At 42.6% G+C, this 17,048-nt stretch overlaps 1 protein-coding gene across 4 annotated transcripts; it reads left to right on the forward strand.

Annotated features, from left to right (window-relative positions):
• The first annotated feature begins 1,368 nt into the window (after positions 1 to 1,368).
• B3GNT3 (UDP-GlcNAc:betaGal beta-1,3-N-acetylglucosaminyltransferase 3) lies at positions 1,369 to 15,811 on the forward strand. Of its 4 annotated transcripts, none has more exons than XM_069962294.1 (4): positions 1,369 to 1,427; positions 3,006 to 3,120; positions 13,864 to 13,955; positions 14,477 to 15,811. In XM_069962294.1, the coding sequence occupies exons 3-4, from the start codon at positions 13,941 to 13,943 to the stop codon at positions 15,665 to 15,667; spliced, it is 1,206 nt and encodes a 401-aa protein (XP_069818395.1). In that variant the 5' UTR covers positions 1,369 to 1,427; positions 3,006 to 3,120; positions 13,864 to 13,940; the 3' UTR covers positions 15,668 to 15,811. The 4 variants fall into 4 exon arrangements, with proteins under 4 accessions (XP_069818395.1, XP_069818398.1, XP_069818396.1 ...); XM_069962295.1 differs by lacking the exon at positions 1,369 to 1,427 and adding an exon at positions 2,891 to 2,908; XM_069962297.1 differs by lacking the exon at positions 13,864 to 13,955 and having other exon boundaries at positions 1,376 to 1,427.
• The last annotated feature ends 1,237 nt before the right edge of the window (positions 15,812 to 17,048 follow it).

The following is a 17,048-nucleotide window of genomic DNA, read 5'->3' on the forward strand; positions in this document are numbered from 1 at the left end:
TCTGTATATACATTACCTCTCTTCTGCTAGGGTCCCGGCGTCCTGCTCTCCCGCCCAGCCAATCAGTGGCTGCGGCTGGGCAACACACTGGCTGGGCGGGAGAGCAGGATGCCGGGATCCTGTGCAGCAAGGAGAGGTAATGTATATACAGACAGCGGAGCGGGAGCTGGGCGGGAGCAGAAGGGGTTAAGGGGCCAGCTGCATTACATACTATGTAGTATGTAGTCAGGGCCGGCCTTAGGGGTGTGCGAGCAGTGCGGCCACACAGGGCGCTGTGCACTCCCGGCAGGAAGGGGGCGCCACCTGCGTCCCCCTGAGGCCATAAATCCGGCCCTGCCTCTGCACAGCAGCCGAGGAAGCTCTTCTCCCCGGACATGTGACTGCAGCCTGGCCCCCATCCCCCGCCCCCCACAGCGTCTCCCAGCTCACAGAGGCCCATAACCCCTCCCCCGACAGAGACATCAGCAGTGTGATCCTCCGCTCTACCTGCTTCTCCTCATGGGCAGAGACATCCTCCACTACTACTGCAGTGTGACTGTGAGTATATCTATCTATCTCTGTCTGTGTGTGTTAGTGCTCTGTGTGGTAGGACAACAACTCCCAGCATACTCCTGTGTGGCTCTGTGTGGTAGGACAACTCCTCCCAGCATACTCCTGTGTGGCTCTGTGTGGTAGGACAACTCCTCCCAGCATGCCCCTATGTGTGAGGACAACAACTCCCAGCATACTCCTATGTGGCTCTGTGCGGTAGGACAACAACTCCCAGCATACTCCTATGTGTCTCTGTGCGGTAGGACAACAACTCCCAGCATACTCCTGTGTGGCTCTGTGTGGTAGGACAACAATTCCCAGCATACTCCTGTGTGGCTCTGTGTGGTAGGACAACAACTCCCAGCATACTCCTGTGTGGCTCTGTGTGGTAGGACAACAACTCCCAGCATGCTCCTGTGTGGCTCTGTGTGGTAGGACAACAACTCCCAGCATGCTCCTGTGTGGCTCTGTGTGGTAGGACAACTCCTCCCAGCATACTCCTGTGTGGTAGGACAACTCCTCCCAGCATGCCCCTATGTGTTAGGACAACAACTCCCAGCATGCCCCTGTGTGGTAGGACAACAACTCCCAGCATGCTCCTGTGCGGCTCTGGTAGGACAACAACAACTCCCAGTGATGGGTATGTGTGGTGTGTATGTGTATATGTGACTGTATGTGTGTCTGTGTTTGCAGGATATATATACTGTGTGTCTGTGTAAGCAGTATATACACTGTGGGAGAGATTCATCAAACATGGTGTAAAGTGAAACTGGCTCAGTTGTCCCTAGCAACCAAAGAGGCTGTGAGGAATGAAAGGTGGAATCTGATTGGTTGCTAGGGGCAACTGAGCCAGTTTCACTTTACACCATGTTTGATGAATCTCCCCCTGTGTGTCTGTATGTGTATATCTATCTGTGTAAGCAGTATATACAGCTGTGTGTCTTGGGATGGGCGCCAAAAGAATATTCTGCACAGGACGCCATCTACCCTAAGGCCGGCCCTGTATGTAGTACTGGGACCTGCCAGGACCTTGACTCGTAGTGGATCTTGCTGCAAAACCCCCAGCGGGATTTCAGCTGCAAGTCTGTATGTGTGAACAGACCCTAAGGATGGGTTCACACACAATGGAATTGCATCAGATTTCCGGCTGTGAGTGCAGCGAAATGCCCTGCAATTACCGTACTGTCAGTTTGAATAGGTGAAAACTCCTGCAAGTATGTAAATGTCATCTGCCTTAACTCATCGCGGCCCGGCGAATAGTTTACCAATCTGCGTTCCGGCCTGCTTCTGTGGCTCCCAGCATTATGCTGTGATATGTAAACCTATTCAAACTGACAGTAGGGGAATCCCTCTGGGAGTTTGCTGCAGAATCCACTGCTATTCCGTTATATGTGAACCCACCTTAAGGGTAATTTCATATGTTACAAAAAAAAAAAAATACATTCTATTTCACCAGCTGTCAACACAAAAATTTTTGTTTGTGGCATTTTTCTGGGGTCACTACCATTTTTTCTGAAACACAGCATGCTCTAGGTGTAATATTTTTTTACCCAGTTTGTGGCGTTTTTCATCTTATAGACCTCCATAGGTTTTTGCAACTTTGGCAAACTTGCCCCTTTTATCGAATATAATGCTCTTTTCCTCCCCTTGTTGACAGCTTGTGGTGTAGGTTACCAATGCTCTAAAAACAGTGGCCTGGCTGGCGTGTATATAGCTATAATGTAGATGTATAAATAAGTGTATATATACTGTATAATATATATGAATATGTATGCCATAGCTAAATATACTTCAGCCTGACCATGGCTTTTAGAGCAGATAACCTAGACAACAATCTGCCAACAAGGGGAGAAAAAGAGCGGTCAGATCAAGTTTGCTAAATGAATATATTATTAAAAATCCTACAAGTTTAACCCTAATTGGGTTAGAAAAGTAATATTGGAATACCCTTTTAAGGCTATGTTCCCACACAGTATTTTTGCTCAGTATTTTTTTCATTATTTTGCAACCAAAACCAGGAGTGGATTGAAAACACAGGCAATGTTCAAACACTGTTGAAATTGAGTGGATCCACATTATTTAATAGCAAATAATTACCGATGTTTTGAAATAACGCCTGTCATCCACTAAATTTTCAGTGTGTGAACATAGCCTTTCTGTGTTTTTAATCCACTCCTGGTTTTGGTTGCAAAATAATGAACAAAAGTAGTATGTGGAGACATAGCCTAATGGCGTTTTTGCTATGTAATATTTATGTACATGTATGCTAGCTATGAGGTAGGGAGAGAGAACTGACTGACTTTGGTAGCATGGTGTACCATTTTGGAAAGAGAATGTGAGGAATCTCTTAATCGGTTGCTTTTGTTTATGCCTAAAGGTAAATGTTTATTGGTCTGTTTAGATTAGTAATTACAGTGGTCCAGGATGCACACAATTCAACCAGTTTTTCTAGTAAAACTAAACTCCTCCTACAGAAGGTGCTGGATTTGACTATCCCTTATCCTTGTGCTACTTGTGAAACCAGTCAGGTTGGAGACTTTACATTTGTCTTGGGACACAGAGGAACGTTCTCTGGGATAACAGTGAAATGTAAGTAAGAATATTTGCTATAGTGCCGACTAATAATACAGTAACAAGGGTGTGCTGTAAAAAGATTTATTGTGCTCTGTTTTGCCTATGTTTGTATATGTATGGATTGTATTTCTGTTTAAATACTGATTTAGTCACGTCAGGGCAAACAATGTGGGAAACTACAGGGTGTGCATGGTGCATTAACTTACTGTGACTGTCATTTAAAAAAATAGACATGCCAAAAGTTTTGATCGGTCTTTGTCTGAGTGTTCAGACCCATTCCAATCGTGAGAACGAGTGGGGAGAGCAGCGTGTTGCAGTGTGGTCTGTCCCTCGCTGTGTGTCAGTGAGTTGGGCTCCATAGACTTACATTAGGAGCCCAACTCATCTCGTAACACAGAGCCGGGAGAAGAGTGCACTTAGCGCTGTCCACTACCACCTCGGTCTCACGATCAGTAGGGGTCTAAACACTTAAACCTGGACTTATCAAGACTTTTTACATGTCTCTATGACATTTTAAAAGTTAAAAAAAAAATAACTGGTACACCTTAAAAAATAAAAATTGGCAAGCACAGATGCTTAAGCATAAAAATCAGGCATTCAGCACATGGCAGAATCCAATAACACTTTGGGGATTTCTGGATTCTACCATTATTTGTAATTAATATATTCCCCCCATTAATTTAGTTGTCTTTGATGCTAGGGACTATTTTAATTACAATAGACTAAATAGTAAACACAGAGTGCAACATTATCAGCAAAGGTTTATTGTCTTTGATCTGGTACTATATCTCCTTTTTATATCACAATCTAAAAAAAGAGGCATTCACAGTAGTTACAGTATGCCAGTTGTTCCTCCTTAAAGGTCATTTGCAGGGACATGCGATTAATTGTATGTTCCTAGCCATTAACCTGAACAGAATTCATTGCGTTCCAGTCTGTAGGGTAACAGTAGATTGAAGAACTGGTTCTTAAAGTCCAAACAATAGGTAGCATTGAAATATCATTTGATAAAATGTTAACCCCCAAATTACATTTTTTTTAATATATTGTGGATCAGCTTGTATCTCATAGATTTATAGTATTGAGTTTTATTTTTTACATAATTACTGCTGGGTGGTATTTAGATCATGCTGCTGCTAGGTGAACTACTATATATCAAAAACTTCATACTATAGTGATATCAAGCTTTTTCCCTCTTGATTAACTAGTGACAAGACAACATATTCCTCAATACTGTACAGAGATTGTCAGAATTTATATCAGTCCCTGTCCTCATAGGGATTACAATATAATTTCCCTTATGTCCCACACTAATGGTGTGTTTACACAGACAGATTTATCTGACAGATCTTTGAAGGCAAAACCAGAAACATATTATAAACAGGGATCGGGTCAAAAAGGAAAGACCGGGATCTATCCCCTTTTCAAATCCATTCCCGGCTTTGGCTTCCAAAATCTGTCAGATAAATCTTTCTGTATAAACGCACCCATAGTCTTTTTAGTTTAATCATAATGCCTAATGGTGTGTTTACACAGAAAGATTTATCTGACAGATCTTTGAAGCCAAAACCAGGAACAGACTATAAACAGAACAGGTCATAAAGGAAAGACTGAGATTTCTCCTCTTTCAAATCCACTTCTGGCTTTGGCTTCTAAAAATTTTTGTCATATAAATCTGTCTGTGTAAACGCACCATAATGCACTTGGTGTATACAAAACCTTGTTAAGGACTTATTCAGTATAACCTATGTGTCTAAGATCAATGGCTAATTTCACCTCCCAGGCTATTAGGAATACAGACTGACATAAGACATCCAATGTAGTGTTATGTTTTTTCTTTTTCTTATATGAACATATGGTCCCCACATAAAAAACCCACTGTATGAGAATACAGTGGTATGCATCATGTCTTCATAGGAATATTCTACCACTGTATTCTGGACCTGTATCCTGTTCATAAGTGTGAGACCTTAGACTCATAGGCAACACTGTTTTTTCTTTTGCAATCTGCGAGTGACCTTAAAAGTTATATGTACTGTACATTGATTGTGGTTTACACCTTAACTGTTTTGTTTTCTCACCACTTCCTGAATCATTTGAGTCACACATCTCGCACAAAGAAATAATTTGCTTACTCTTATTGCAAAATATGTTTTTTTTCTGCCTGAGGAAATGCACATGTGTGGTAACTCATAGTAGCCAGTTGCTGTTAGCAAGGGTCTGAGGTAGCATACTTCTTAGCCCTTATCATGGAGCCTGAGTGGTATGTGCCCTCTCTGGGTCCTAGACACACGCCTGTTAAAAGTTGGTGTAGGTGCAAATGTAGTGCAGAGAAACTACAAAGTCCATCTTAGACTTAAACAGGTGCAACTTTTACTGTAGAAAGTTTTTAAAGGCACAATATACAATAAATCGTAGTAGATGACAATACAGTAGATAACTTGCTGATGGAGAGCCCTTGGAAACACTTAAAATACTTTAGACACTTGAGATATACTTTGAGATAGTTAATAGATCACTGCTTCCTAGCAGGTAAGTAGGGGAATACTTTAGAACAGCTTATACAGTCTATGAATACATGACTAACTTGACCTGGGCTTGACTGACTGTGGTGATAGTGGTCTTCCTTAAGGGGGGACCTCTGCAGCAGTAGCGAAAATAGGTGGGGGCAAAGGGGGCGGTCGCCCCCGGGCCCACTCAGGCAGGGGCCCACTGAGGTCTCAGACAGATTAATGCTGTCTGCAAAAGCTATTGCTTTTGCAGACAGCGTTAACACATGTCTGTAGTGGCTGGGGCCCCCAAGAGGAAAACTGCACCCAAGAGGAAAACTGCACCCCTGCTCCTGAGGGGCCCGCTCAGCTGTCGGATGCCGAGCCCGGCCAGGGCTGGATCTTCTTCCTGCTGCTTCCTTCTACACGCTGCTACAGGCTGCTGCTGCTGGCCCCTCCCCCTCCTCTCCCTCACTGGCTGCAAAACCTTGTGTGAGGAGGGAGGACGGCAGCTAGAGGGATCCTCAACGTCTATGGCTGCCGGGGGGGGGGGGGGGGGGCTGTGAAGACGTCCAGCAGCAGCTCTGGACGTTGTCAGGTACAGAATGAGGACTGTGTGTGGGGAGTGAGGGCTGTGTGAGGGGAGTGAGGGCTGTGTGAGGGGAGTGAGGGCTGTGTGAGGGGAGTGAGGACTGTGTGAGGGGAGTGAGGGCTGTGTGAGGGGAGTGAGGGCTGTGTGAGGGGAGTGAGGGCTGTGTGAGGGGAGTGAGGGCTGTGTGAGGGGAGTGAGGACTGTGTGAGGGGAGTGAGGACTGTGTGAGGGGAGTGAGGACTGTGTGAGGGGAGTGAGGACTGTGTGAGGGGAGTGATGACTGTGTGAGGGGAGTGATGACTGTGTGAGGGGAGTGATGACTGTGTGTGGGGAGTGATGACTGTGTGTGGGGAGTGATGACTGTGTGAGGGGAGTGATGACTGTGTGAGGGGAGTGAGGACTGTGTGAGGGGAGTGAGGACTGTGTGAGGGGAGTGAGGACTGTGTGTGTGGGGAGTGAGGACTGTGTGAGGGGAGTGATGACTGTGTGAGGGGAGTGATGACTGTGTGAGGGGAGTGACAACACACACACACACACACACACACAACCACAAAAACTTATTACCTATACCACTATTATTTTTAGGCAAAGATAATCTAGTTAAAAGGGTTCTCCAGAATTAAAAAAAAACAAAAACATAATTGTTTTCTTCCAAAACAGCGCCACCCCTGCTCTTAGGTTGTGTGTGGTATCACAGCTTGGCTCTATTAACTTTAGTCAAATACCACACACAAACTGAGGACAAGAGTGGTGCTGTCTGTGGAAGAAGGCAGCTATATTCTTCTAATCTTTTTGTGGCTCTATATTCCAGATGTAGAAGCCTCTTACACAGCTCTGTATCCTTATTCACTATAAGTAATGTAGAAGAATATTCCCTTTATTATTCCAAAAGCCTTGCCACCTGCTGAGGTTCCCTATGGGTAATGTTGGTTGGGGGCCCACTCAGACTCACTCGCCCCCCCTAGGCTGAACCCCTAGCTACGCCCCTGCTCTGCAGGTTAGGGTTTTAAGCTATAGGGGGCTCTGACCACCTTGTGTGAGTGACAATAAACTTGTACCTGTATCCGTGGATATGAAGATCTGCCTAATGTTGTTTGTGGGCACAGTGACACAGAACCAGGAACACAGGCCCCACCTGGGTAAAGATAGCCATCGAGATGACCACTAAGAAAACCTAGCACATTGCAGCAGAGTTCTTGATTTTAGTTGCTCTTACCCAACTGCTGACTCCTTAGCTCCTGTCTCAGTTATCAGGGCTTAAAAAAGAAGTAGAAGATAGCCCCCAGTGTGGATTGGTCACTAAGGTGTTGCTAGCCCAGCATGGGTAGTGCAGGAATACTTGCAGAAAATAATAACCAGGAATAGCATAGATCCTCACAGATGGGTCCTGTCCTTCAGGCCAGACCCTGACAAAGTACTTCAGTAGGGAACTCTCTCTTGGCTCTGTCTACTAGGCTAATCTGCCCTAATCTGCTCTACCATACAATAAATATCACTCAGGGAGCTGTCTAATTAGCCAACCAACTAGCCTAAAGTAAGGCATCACCCCGAAAATAAGACACCCCTACTCTAAACTAGGGCATCCCCCAAAACTAAGGCCGCCCATTGCCCATTGGCGCCACCCAGGAGAGAAATAAGACATACCCTGAAAATAAGCCATAGGGGGAGATTTATCAAAGGGTGTAAAATTTAGACTGGTGCAAACTGGCCACAGCAACCAATCACAGCTCAGCTTCCAGCTCTGGTGAAAGGAAAGAGGAGCTGTGATTGGTTGATGTGGGCAGTTTGCACCAGTCTAAATTTTACACTCTTTTATAAATCTCCCCCATAGTGCCTGTTTTTAGGCAAAAATAAAGGGGTAGTGTGGCGTTTAACTTTTATTTCCTAAAGAACACACATTACAAAGTTATACAACAAGTGAATGGCCCCCATGGTGAATTATACTTACGTGTTCGCTGTCGACCCCGGCCGCCATCTTGTTGACTACGTCATCTTCGGGAGGCGGCCCGAACCGCTCCAGCTGTCCCTCATGCGATTGGCTGAGTATAACTCTGCTCAGCCAATCGCGGCTGAGCAGCTGATGACGCGGCAGAGGAGGGCTGGCATGAGGGACGGCTGGAGCGGACAGGACAGCAAACACGGGGGAAGGGGGCCATTCACTTAAATAGCACACATTACAAAGTTGTATAACTTTGTAATGTGTGTTATTTAGTGAATAAAAATTAAAAGCCGCACTACCCCTTCAATATAAGGTGCTGTTTTATTTTCAGAGAAACAAGGTAGATAGAATGACACCGACCTACACACGGTAGAAACAGCAGTGGCACACTCGCACTGGAACACTGCACATGCTGGCAAAAACTTTTTTTTACAATATATGGAGATACTTGCATCTAGATGAGCAAATCACTTGAAAATTTGTTTTGCAAAGTTCGCGAATCGCAAACAAATTTTAAAATTAAAACAGTTTATTAAAACTATAGTAGCTACAATAGTGGAACTATTACAGAGTAGCATTTTTTAAACAACTGTTGCTGTGACAGTGTCAAATTTGGAAAATGTCAATTTTGTTTTAAATGTCAATCAGCCTGTCATTCAATTTTTGCCATAGAGCGTAGTGGATGTTGGTGGATCAACGGCATAAAAACAATTTTCTCCCAGGACAGCAGTGGACATTGGTAAATGAGCACCCAGTGAGTTGTTAAGATGTGACTTCCCATAATGAACACCCAGCACCCAGTAACTTGGTATAATGAACAACAGTCACCCAGTTACTTGATATACTGATCCCACAGAAAACCACACACAATCCACCCTCCTTTCCTCTCCTCTCTGTCCCTATCTCTCTGTATTTCTCTCCCTGCACTAACTGCCTGCTGCAACTCTCCACTATACACAGCTGACTGGCCGCCTCCAGGAGGCCAATCACCTTTTATAGAGGGTGAGGGTATGTGCTGACATCACAGTTGGGTTTGCAGCTGACTGGATAGGCGCTAGGGATTATGGATAGAGATGAGCGAACCTTGAGCATGCTCGAGTCCATCTGAACCCGAACTTTCAGCATTTCATTAGCGGTGGCTGCTGAAGTTGGATAAAGCCCTAAGGCTATGTGGAAAACATGGATATAGTCATTGGCTGTATCCATGTTTTCCAGACAACCTTAGAGCTTTATCCAAGTTCAGCAGCCCCAGCTAATCAAATGCCGAAAGTTAGGGTTCGGATGGACACGAACCCGAACCCGGTTCGCTCATCTCTAATTATGGATAATCCCTTGCTCCTGCCAAAAGACCGTTCTGGAAGCTAACATGTGCGGCCGCCATTGCAGCCATGTTTAGCAAATTTGTGAAGTGAATCTGGCGAACTTGTGAATGGCTACAGAGTGAATTTAATGCCCGATTTGCTGCGAATTGGAATTCGTACGATTCGCTTCGCTCATCTCTAATCAAGATCACTACTTTGATTAATAAAATTAATAAATTTCATTGACAAAGCACAATTATAGGCTATGTTGCTGTAATGCCAGGAGGTTTTGCTGCAGTGTTACAACATAGAGGTTGTCTGTTATCATCTCAGTCCATCTCAGTCCAGCAGAGAGAGCCAGTTCCCAACAGTAATAGCAATAACTGGGGAGGAAAAGGCCAAAGACACAGGAAGTGTGATACACCCAGTTCCTGGAACAGTCCAGTGCTGAAGGTCAAGGGCAGTCTTCTGTAACACACCTGAAGAGTGGTGTAACAAGATGGTCCAAAGAAAGCAGGCCAACTCGGCTAGGTCCATAAGAGCTACAAGAGACAGCTTGTCAAGCTAGCTTCATCAACGCAGCCAAGAAAAGTTACTGCCTAGGGGAGACAAAGCTAGAGCTTTGGGGGAATCCATTGCCACTAGCAGGGCCAGTGGAGCCCTCTGAGAGATTGCATATAGTTTAATTATTCCACATATCTGAAATTACCTTCTTCCTGCTACTTAATAAGTCTCTTAAAGAGACATTGTCCTTATTATATAAGAACCTACCTGTTGCACAAATTCAAGAATTTGTTGTTGTGTTGCAGAATTTGCCTCAGTAAAGCTGTGCTAACATTACTCAGCTGTCAGCTGCCATTCACCTGTGCCCTTACAGTCCCACAATGTCTTTTTTGGCCATTTGAGTCCATATAATGGTGGCCATTATTTGTCATTATTATAAAAACATAGAAAATTGTTGTGAGAAAAAGACCACTGGGTCCATCTACCCTTTTAGTATTTCCCTCCTTATTATCTTGGGATAGATATATGTTTACCCTGGCATGTTTCCATTCAGTTATTGTAGATTTATCAATTACATCTGCTGAAAGTTTGTTCCAAGTATCTACTACTCTTTCAGTAAAGTAATATTTTTTTCATGTTGCTTCTGATCTTTCCCCCAACTAACCTCTCACTGTGTCCTCTCATTCTTGAGTTTAATTTTTTTTTTTCTAAAAACACTTCCCTCCAGAACCTTTAACATACTTAAAGAGGTAGTGCGGCGCTAAACAATTATTCACTAAATAACACACATTACAAAGTTATACAACTTTATAATGTATGTTATGTTACTGAATGGCCCCCTTCCCGTGTTTCCCCCGACCCACGTTAGACCCTGAAGTGTGATGCACTATACTCACCAGATTAGTGTCGACCCCCATCCGCCATCTTGGGACAATGATGTCCTCTTCGGGAGGCCGGCCGAACCGTTCCATCCGTCCCTCATGCCGACCCCCCCCTCTGCCGCGTCATCAGCTGCGATTGGCTGAGCACAGTTATGCTCAGCCAATCGCGGCTGAGCAGCTGATGACGCGGCAGAGGGCGGCCAGCACGAGGGACAGTTGGAGCGGTTCGGCCGGCCGCCCAAAGATTACATCATTGTCGCAAGATGGCTGACGGGGGTCGACATGGATCAGGTGAGTATAGAGCACTACACTTCTGGGTCTAGCGTGGGAGGGGGGAAACACAGGGTAGGGGGCCATTCACTAAGTTGTATAACTTTGTAATGTGTGTTATTTAGTGAATAATTGTTTAGCGCTGCACTACCCCTTTAAAGGTTTTGATCATGTCCCCCCCCCCTCCTTTCCTCCAGACTATACAGATTCAAATCCTTAAGTCTTTCCCAATATGATTTATGCCTGACACCCTCCACCATTTTTGTAGCCAGTCTTTGAACCCGTTCTATTTTATCAATATCCTTTTTTAGAAATATGAAACAATGGCTAATAATAGCTTCACAGTACACAGTCTTCTGGTGTAGTTGTATGGTATAAAATGGTATTTGAATCAAATGCCATGTTTTATAAAGGCCATTTTAAAGGCTTTAAAATGTAACTATCCTTTTAACTTCTGATGTGTGATGTATGAAACTATAGAAAGTCTCATAGACAATCTACACACTGTTTGCTCCACTGTAAAGAGAGCTGTAGGAATGGGCACAGCAGTCAGCTGAATACTTCTGCCATCTGTCAGTCTTCTAACATGTTATCTATGACAAGTCAGAAGTTGGTCAAAAGGATATTTCCCTTTAATGGACAATGCTGGGGCTGCCATTGCATTGCATGAAAGGTTTGCACCAGTGGGTTTTAGTCAGATTTGGATATTACCAGCAGCTACCAAATGTATTAGGTATCCACTCAAAAGTTACATACACGTATTACCTGACCCCTGTTTACCAATTCCCAGCCACCACATTCTCACTTCAACAGGAAAGATGGCTGCGCTTGCATGTGCATGCCTACTGAGGTATATGGAGAGCAAAACCGGTAGAGGGAACATAGGTAGCTGGGGGCCCTGTGGTAGGTCAGAGGGGCACAAGGTGGAAGGCAGACAAAGTGTTACTACCTAATTACTACAGAGGCTGTCTTTACTATTGGCTGGTTTGGTTTTGGTAATGGTAGTGCTTAGGACTCCTGCTGCTGCAGCCTGTCAAAGAGAGCTCATATGGATGCATATTGCATGTACAGGTAATACCCTGATGGTGATGCTAGTGTGGTACAGGAGTGGCCCAGGGAAGGAGGATACTAGTTACTGAGTGATGTCAAATCTGAACCTGATGCCACATACAGCTTGGCATTATTCAGTAGTCTGCACCATATCGCCTTAAAAAATACATAAATCTTTAATTTTTTTTCTTTGTTTGTTTATTCCTTCCTGTGCAATAAAAACAACAGACTGCATACTGTAGTCACCTCACCAGCCAATGACTAGGTTCAGCAAGCACACAAGACCACAAAGGAGTAGCATTGTTGTAGCATGAAACAAAGAATCTGGGTGCTCACTGCAAACAGGCCAAAGTACTACCATGTTAGTATCCAAGAAATCCAAAGTAATGCCAACACTTCCCAATCATAGAAAAAAATGTTTATTGTTCCCATTTTGTGCCTAAAATTTATATATAATATATATATATATATATATATATATATATATATATATATATATAATACACTTAGAGCTCTATGTTCAATATGCACTTTACTTTCCCCAAGGGCAAAGGCTGTGGTTAAAATGTGACTATTAATTTTTTCTTCCAAAGATGCGCAATGTATGTCTTATTTTCAGGGGATGTCTTAATTTTTCCATGACAAATAATTATCACTTATTGTTGAATAAGAATTGAGAACATTTATTATATACTGTATAGTAGCTATCATGTAACATTACTATTCCGACAATCCCTAATATGTTGCTGTCTATGTTTATCTGGGGTAAGGATGTAAATTTTCCTCGGATAGTGAGGTGATCGTTTGAAGTGCTGCAGTGGCTTTACTGGGGTCTATATATTATTCCCCTAGATAAAGCGATCACTTCATATTGCAGTACTTGCTCATCAATGTGGATGTACTGTTTGTAAGGATAGTAGTTGTTTCTGTAGCAAGTACTGTCAGTCTTTGTTATAGTTGCTGCTGGTCGTAAATATTACTGCTGCCTTGCTCAGGACTAATCTGGGATATGGTAAAATATTTTTCAGGAAAGGAGAAACATAATTTCCTGGGAAATATTTTACCATATCCCAGATTAGTCCTGAGCAAGGCAGCAGTAATATTTACGACCAGCAGCAACTGTAACAAAGACTGTCAGTACTTGCTACAGAAACAACTACTATCCTTACAGTGAGATACATCCACTTTGATGGGTAACCACTGCAATATGAAGTGATCGCTTCATCTCTAGGGGAATAATATATAGACCCCAGTAAAGCCACTGCAGCACTTCAAACGATCACCTCACTATCTGTGGAGAATTTATATCCTTACCCCAGATAAACATAGATAGCAACATATTCTCTAAAGAGCAATATAACTGTCAAGTCTCCATATACCAATAGAAGTGACACCCTGAGACCTCCTCACTTGAATCCTCTGACATCTATAGGAGGAACAAGCATTAACCTTCCTTGACACACAGACAGGACATTATCCAAGCCCACATACATTCATAAGTGAATGACGTTTTAAAAAATCCTATTCTTGCACATTGATTCAGTATCTTTTAAAAATACCAATAAAAGTTACATTTTAACTACAGCCTTGGCCCCTTGGGGAAAGTAAAGTGCATATTGAACATAGTTCTAAGTGTATACATATAAGTTTAAGCACTTCCAAGGAGAGACACAACTGGAACAATAAACATGTAAAAACAATTTGGAGTGCTGCCATTATGTTTTTTTTTTAGGTAGAGCACACAATTTCTGGCTATATGACACATGAGGAAGCAAGAAAGAAGAAGAGTGGGGACTGGGTGCAGACAGAATGGTAGCTGTAATGGTATGTGGTCTTAGTTTTTTAGCTGCACAAGGAGACATGTGCAGAACTATTATTATTGTCCAGAATACCATTTTAATTAAAGAATAGAGATGAGCGAACCGGGTTCGGGTTCGAGTTCGAGTCCATCCGAACCCGAACGTTCGGCACTTGATTAGCGATGGCTGCTGAAGTTGGATAAAGCCCTAAGGCTATGTGGAAAACATGGATATAGTCATTGGCTTTCCAGACAACCTTAGAGCTTTATCCAAGTTTAGCAGCCACTGCTAATCAAATGCCGAACCCGGTTCGCTCATCTCTATTAAAGAACCATTCAAGGGATTGGGGAATCATCAGCCCTTCAGCTATTGCATAACTACAATTCCTATTATGCTTGTACAGTCAAAACTTTGGAAATTGTACTTTTGCAATAGCTCGAGGTCTGAATGTTCCCCATCCCTGCACTATACTCGCATGTTATGCTTCTTTACTTCTTATTGCCTTACAAACATTATAATATCCTGTCATGTGACTTTTTTTTGTAGTGTGTCACTACTATGAGACTATCCTTCATCAAATTAGAGGGCATTCTCCTTCTATGTGTGGGTTTGGCTGGACTTCTGTTTATAATACAGGAAAATGGAGATGGAAGTGAACCAACTAATTTGGAAAAAGAAAAACTTAAGCCTGCCATTCCCCTCCGTCTTACTGCTGCCTCGGATGAATTAAAAAGACTCGAGTGGCTCCCTAGTTGCCAGGAAAACAAATCAATGCAAAGTGTTGAAGGTTTTTCAAATCTCCCACCACATATTCAGGATTTCCTGCGGTACAGGCATTGCAAGAGCTTTCCACAGATCCTCAACTTACCAAGTAAGTGTGGAGGAGCAGCAGAATCCAAAAACGTCTTCCTTCTACTTGCCATAAAATCTTCACCAAGTAACTATGAAAGAAGAGCTATCATCCGTCAAACATGGGGGGAGGAAACAAGTTATGGAGGTGCTCATGTTAAAAGAATCTTTCTTTCTGGCACTTCAAATAATGAGCGTGAGGATCGACATTTAAGACGGCTTCTAAAAATTGAGAGTGAAATGTTCAAAGATATCCTACAGTGGGACTTCCATGACACATTTTTTAACCTAACGTTAAAACAGTTCCTGTTTCATATATGGCTAGAGGAGTACTGTCCTGGAGCTAACTTCATATTCAATGGGGATGATGATGTATTTGTTAACACATTTAATGCAGTCGTCTACCTGCGTGGCCATAAAGCAGATGCGCACCTTTTTGTTGGTCAGCTCATAGCTAATGTTGGACCAATTCGTGAAGCTGGAAGCAAATATTATGTACCTGTACAAGTTACTGCTTCTGACTCTTACCCAATGTACTGTGGAGGTGGAGGAATTCTCATGTCCAGATATACTGCCCATGTTATCCACAATAAATCTCAGGACATCCCGCTGTTCCCTATTGATGATGTGTATCTAGGGATGTGTCTGGAAAAGGCTGGCCTTTTCCCTGCCTCTCACATGGGAATGAGGACAGTGGGGGTTCATGTACCATCTGCAAAGCTGGATTCATTTGATCCTTGTTATTATAGAGAACTTTTAATGGTACATCGTTTTATACCATATCAAATGTTAGTTATGTGGAAGGCAATTCAAGATTCTAACCTTGGCTGTGGCCAGAAATTGTCTCTTTTTTTAGGTTTACGAAAGCGAACTGATGTTGAAGGATAAGCCAGAGCCACTTAACGTATTGTTGCTAAACTAATGTTGTATAGTTTACTCAGAGGAAAAACTGCACTGTAAAAGCTATATTTATGTCATATATATTAATTTATTTTCATTTTTCTTTTTCATTAAAAAAAATTAAAAACCTAATCTTTGGTCGTACATTATACAAATTAAGACTTTACAAGCCTTAGGGCAAAGTAACAGCATATTTTATGTGCGCTCAATTCTACATTTAAAGGCATAAATGTTCTGCATAAGGGTCCATTTACACAGAAACATGGGCGTAGCTACTATAGAGGCAGGGTAGGCAGTTGCGCATATATATATATATATATATATATATATATATATAGGCTGTCGTTTTAATGAATTACTGAAATAAAAATTGAATGATTTTACATGAGCTGAAGGAATCCAGTTTGTTCTTCTTCACTGCATATATATATATATATATATATATATATACACACACACACACAAAGTGCTTTGTGTTGTGCTTAGGGGAGGGGGGCCCCTTAAATTTTTTTGCTATGGGGCCCCATGAATCCTAGCTACGCCCCTGCACAGAAAGATTATCTGTCAAAGATTTGAAGTCAAAGCCAGAAACCGACTATAAACAGTGATCAGGTCATAAAGAAAAGCCTGAGATTTCTCCTTTTTTCAAATCTATTCCTGGCTTTGGCTTTAAATCTTTGGCAGATAATCTGTCAGATAATCCTTCGACTACACCAGCTATGGAACTATAAATAGAATATTAGGAATTAGTAACACATAGTACAAAACTGAATTAAGTGCTTGCATGAATGAATGAACATACATTCTCCCTGCAATGAATGGCTCCCTGCAATAAATTAGACTTTTTAAAAGCCAGGCTGCTTTTTAAAAAAAAACATCACAATGGCCTTAAGCATTTGCCCTTATACTACATGGGGGGGGGGGGGGGGGGGTAGATTGGTGAACAAATTATCATTACTGACATTTATTTTTGTAGCATTGTCAACTCTCAGGGCACTGTACATACATTAATACAGAGAATTAAATGGGCACTGACATTTTAAACACTTTCCCTACATTTAATAACCAATGTGATTCCTAGCATATTATAAAAATGACTGCTTACCCTAGAAAACAGCTCTAAAGTCTTGGCCTCTACATGGCTTACTTCCCTGCAATCTGCTGTCCACTCCTTGTTGTTAAACAGGTTATCCAGGCTAAACATTCCAGCTTTCTTCTTGTGTCCAGTTTGGGTGGGGTTTACCATTTAAGTGAATTGAGCTTAATTGCAAAACCATATCCAAACTGGAGACAAGACTGCTGGTGCTGTTTCAGGAAGAAAAGGGACATGTTTTTATAACCCCTTTAACCTCTTCAAGACCCTGCCCAA

This window comes from Dendropsophus ebraccatus, chromosome 3 (assembly GCF_027789765.1).
Source record: "Dendropsophus ebraccatus isolate aDenEbr1 chromosome 3, aDenEbr1.pat, whole genome shotgun sequence".
NCBI classification, from domain to species: Eukaryota; Metazoa; Chordata; class Amphibia; order Anura; family Hylidae; genus Dendropsophus; species Dendropsophus ebraccatus.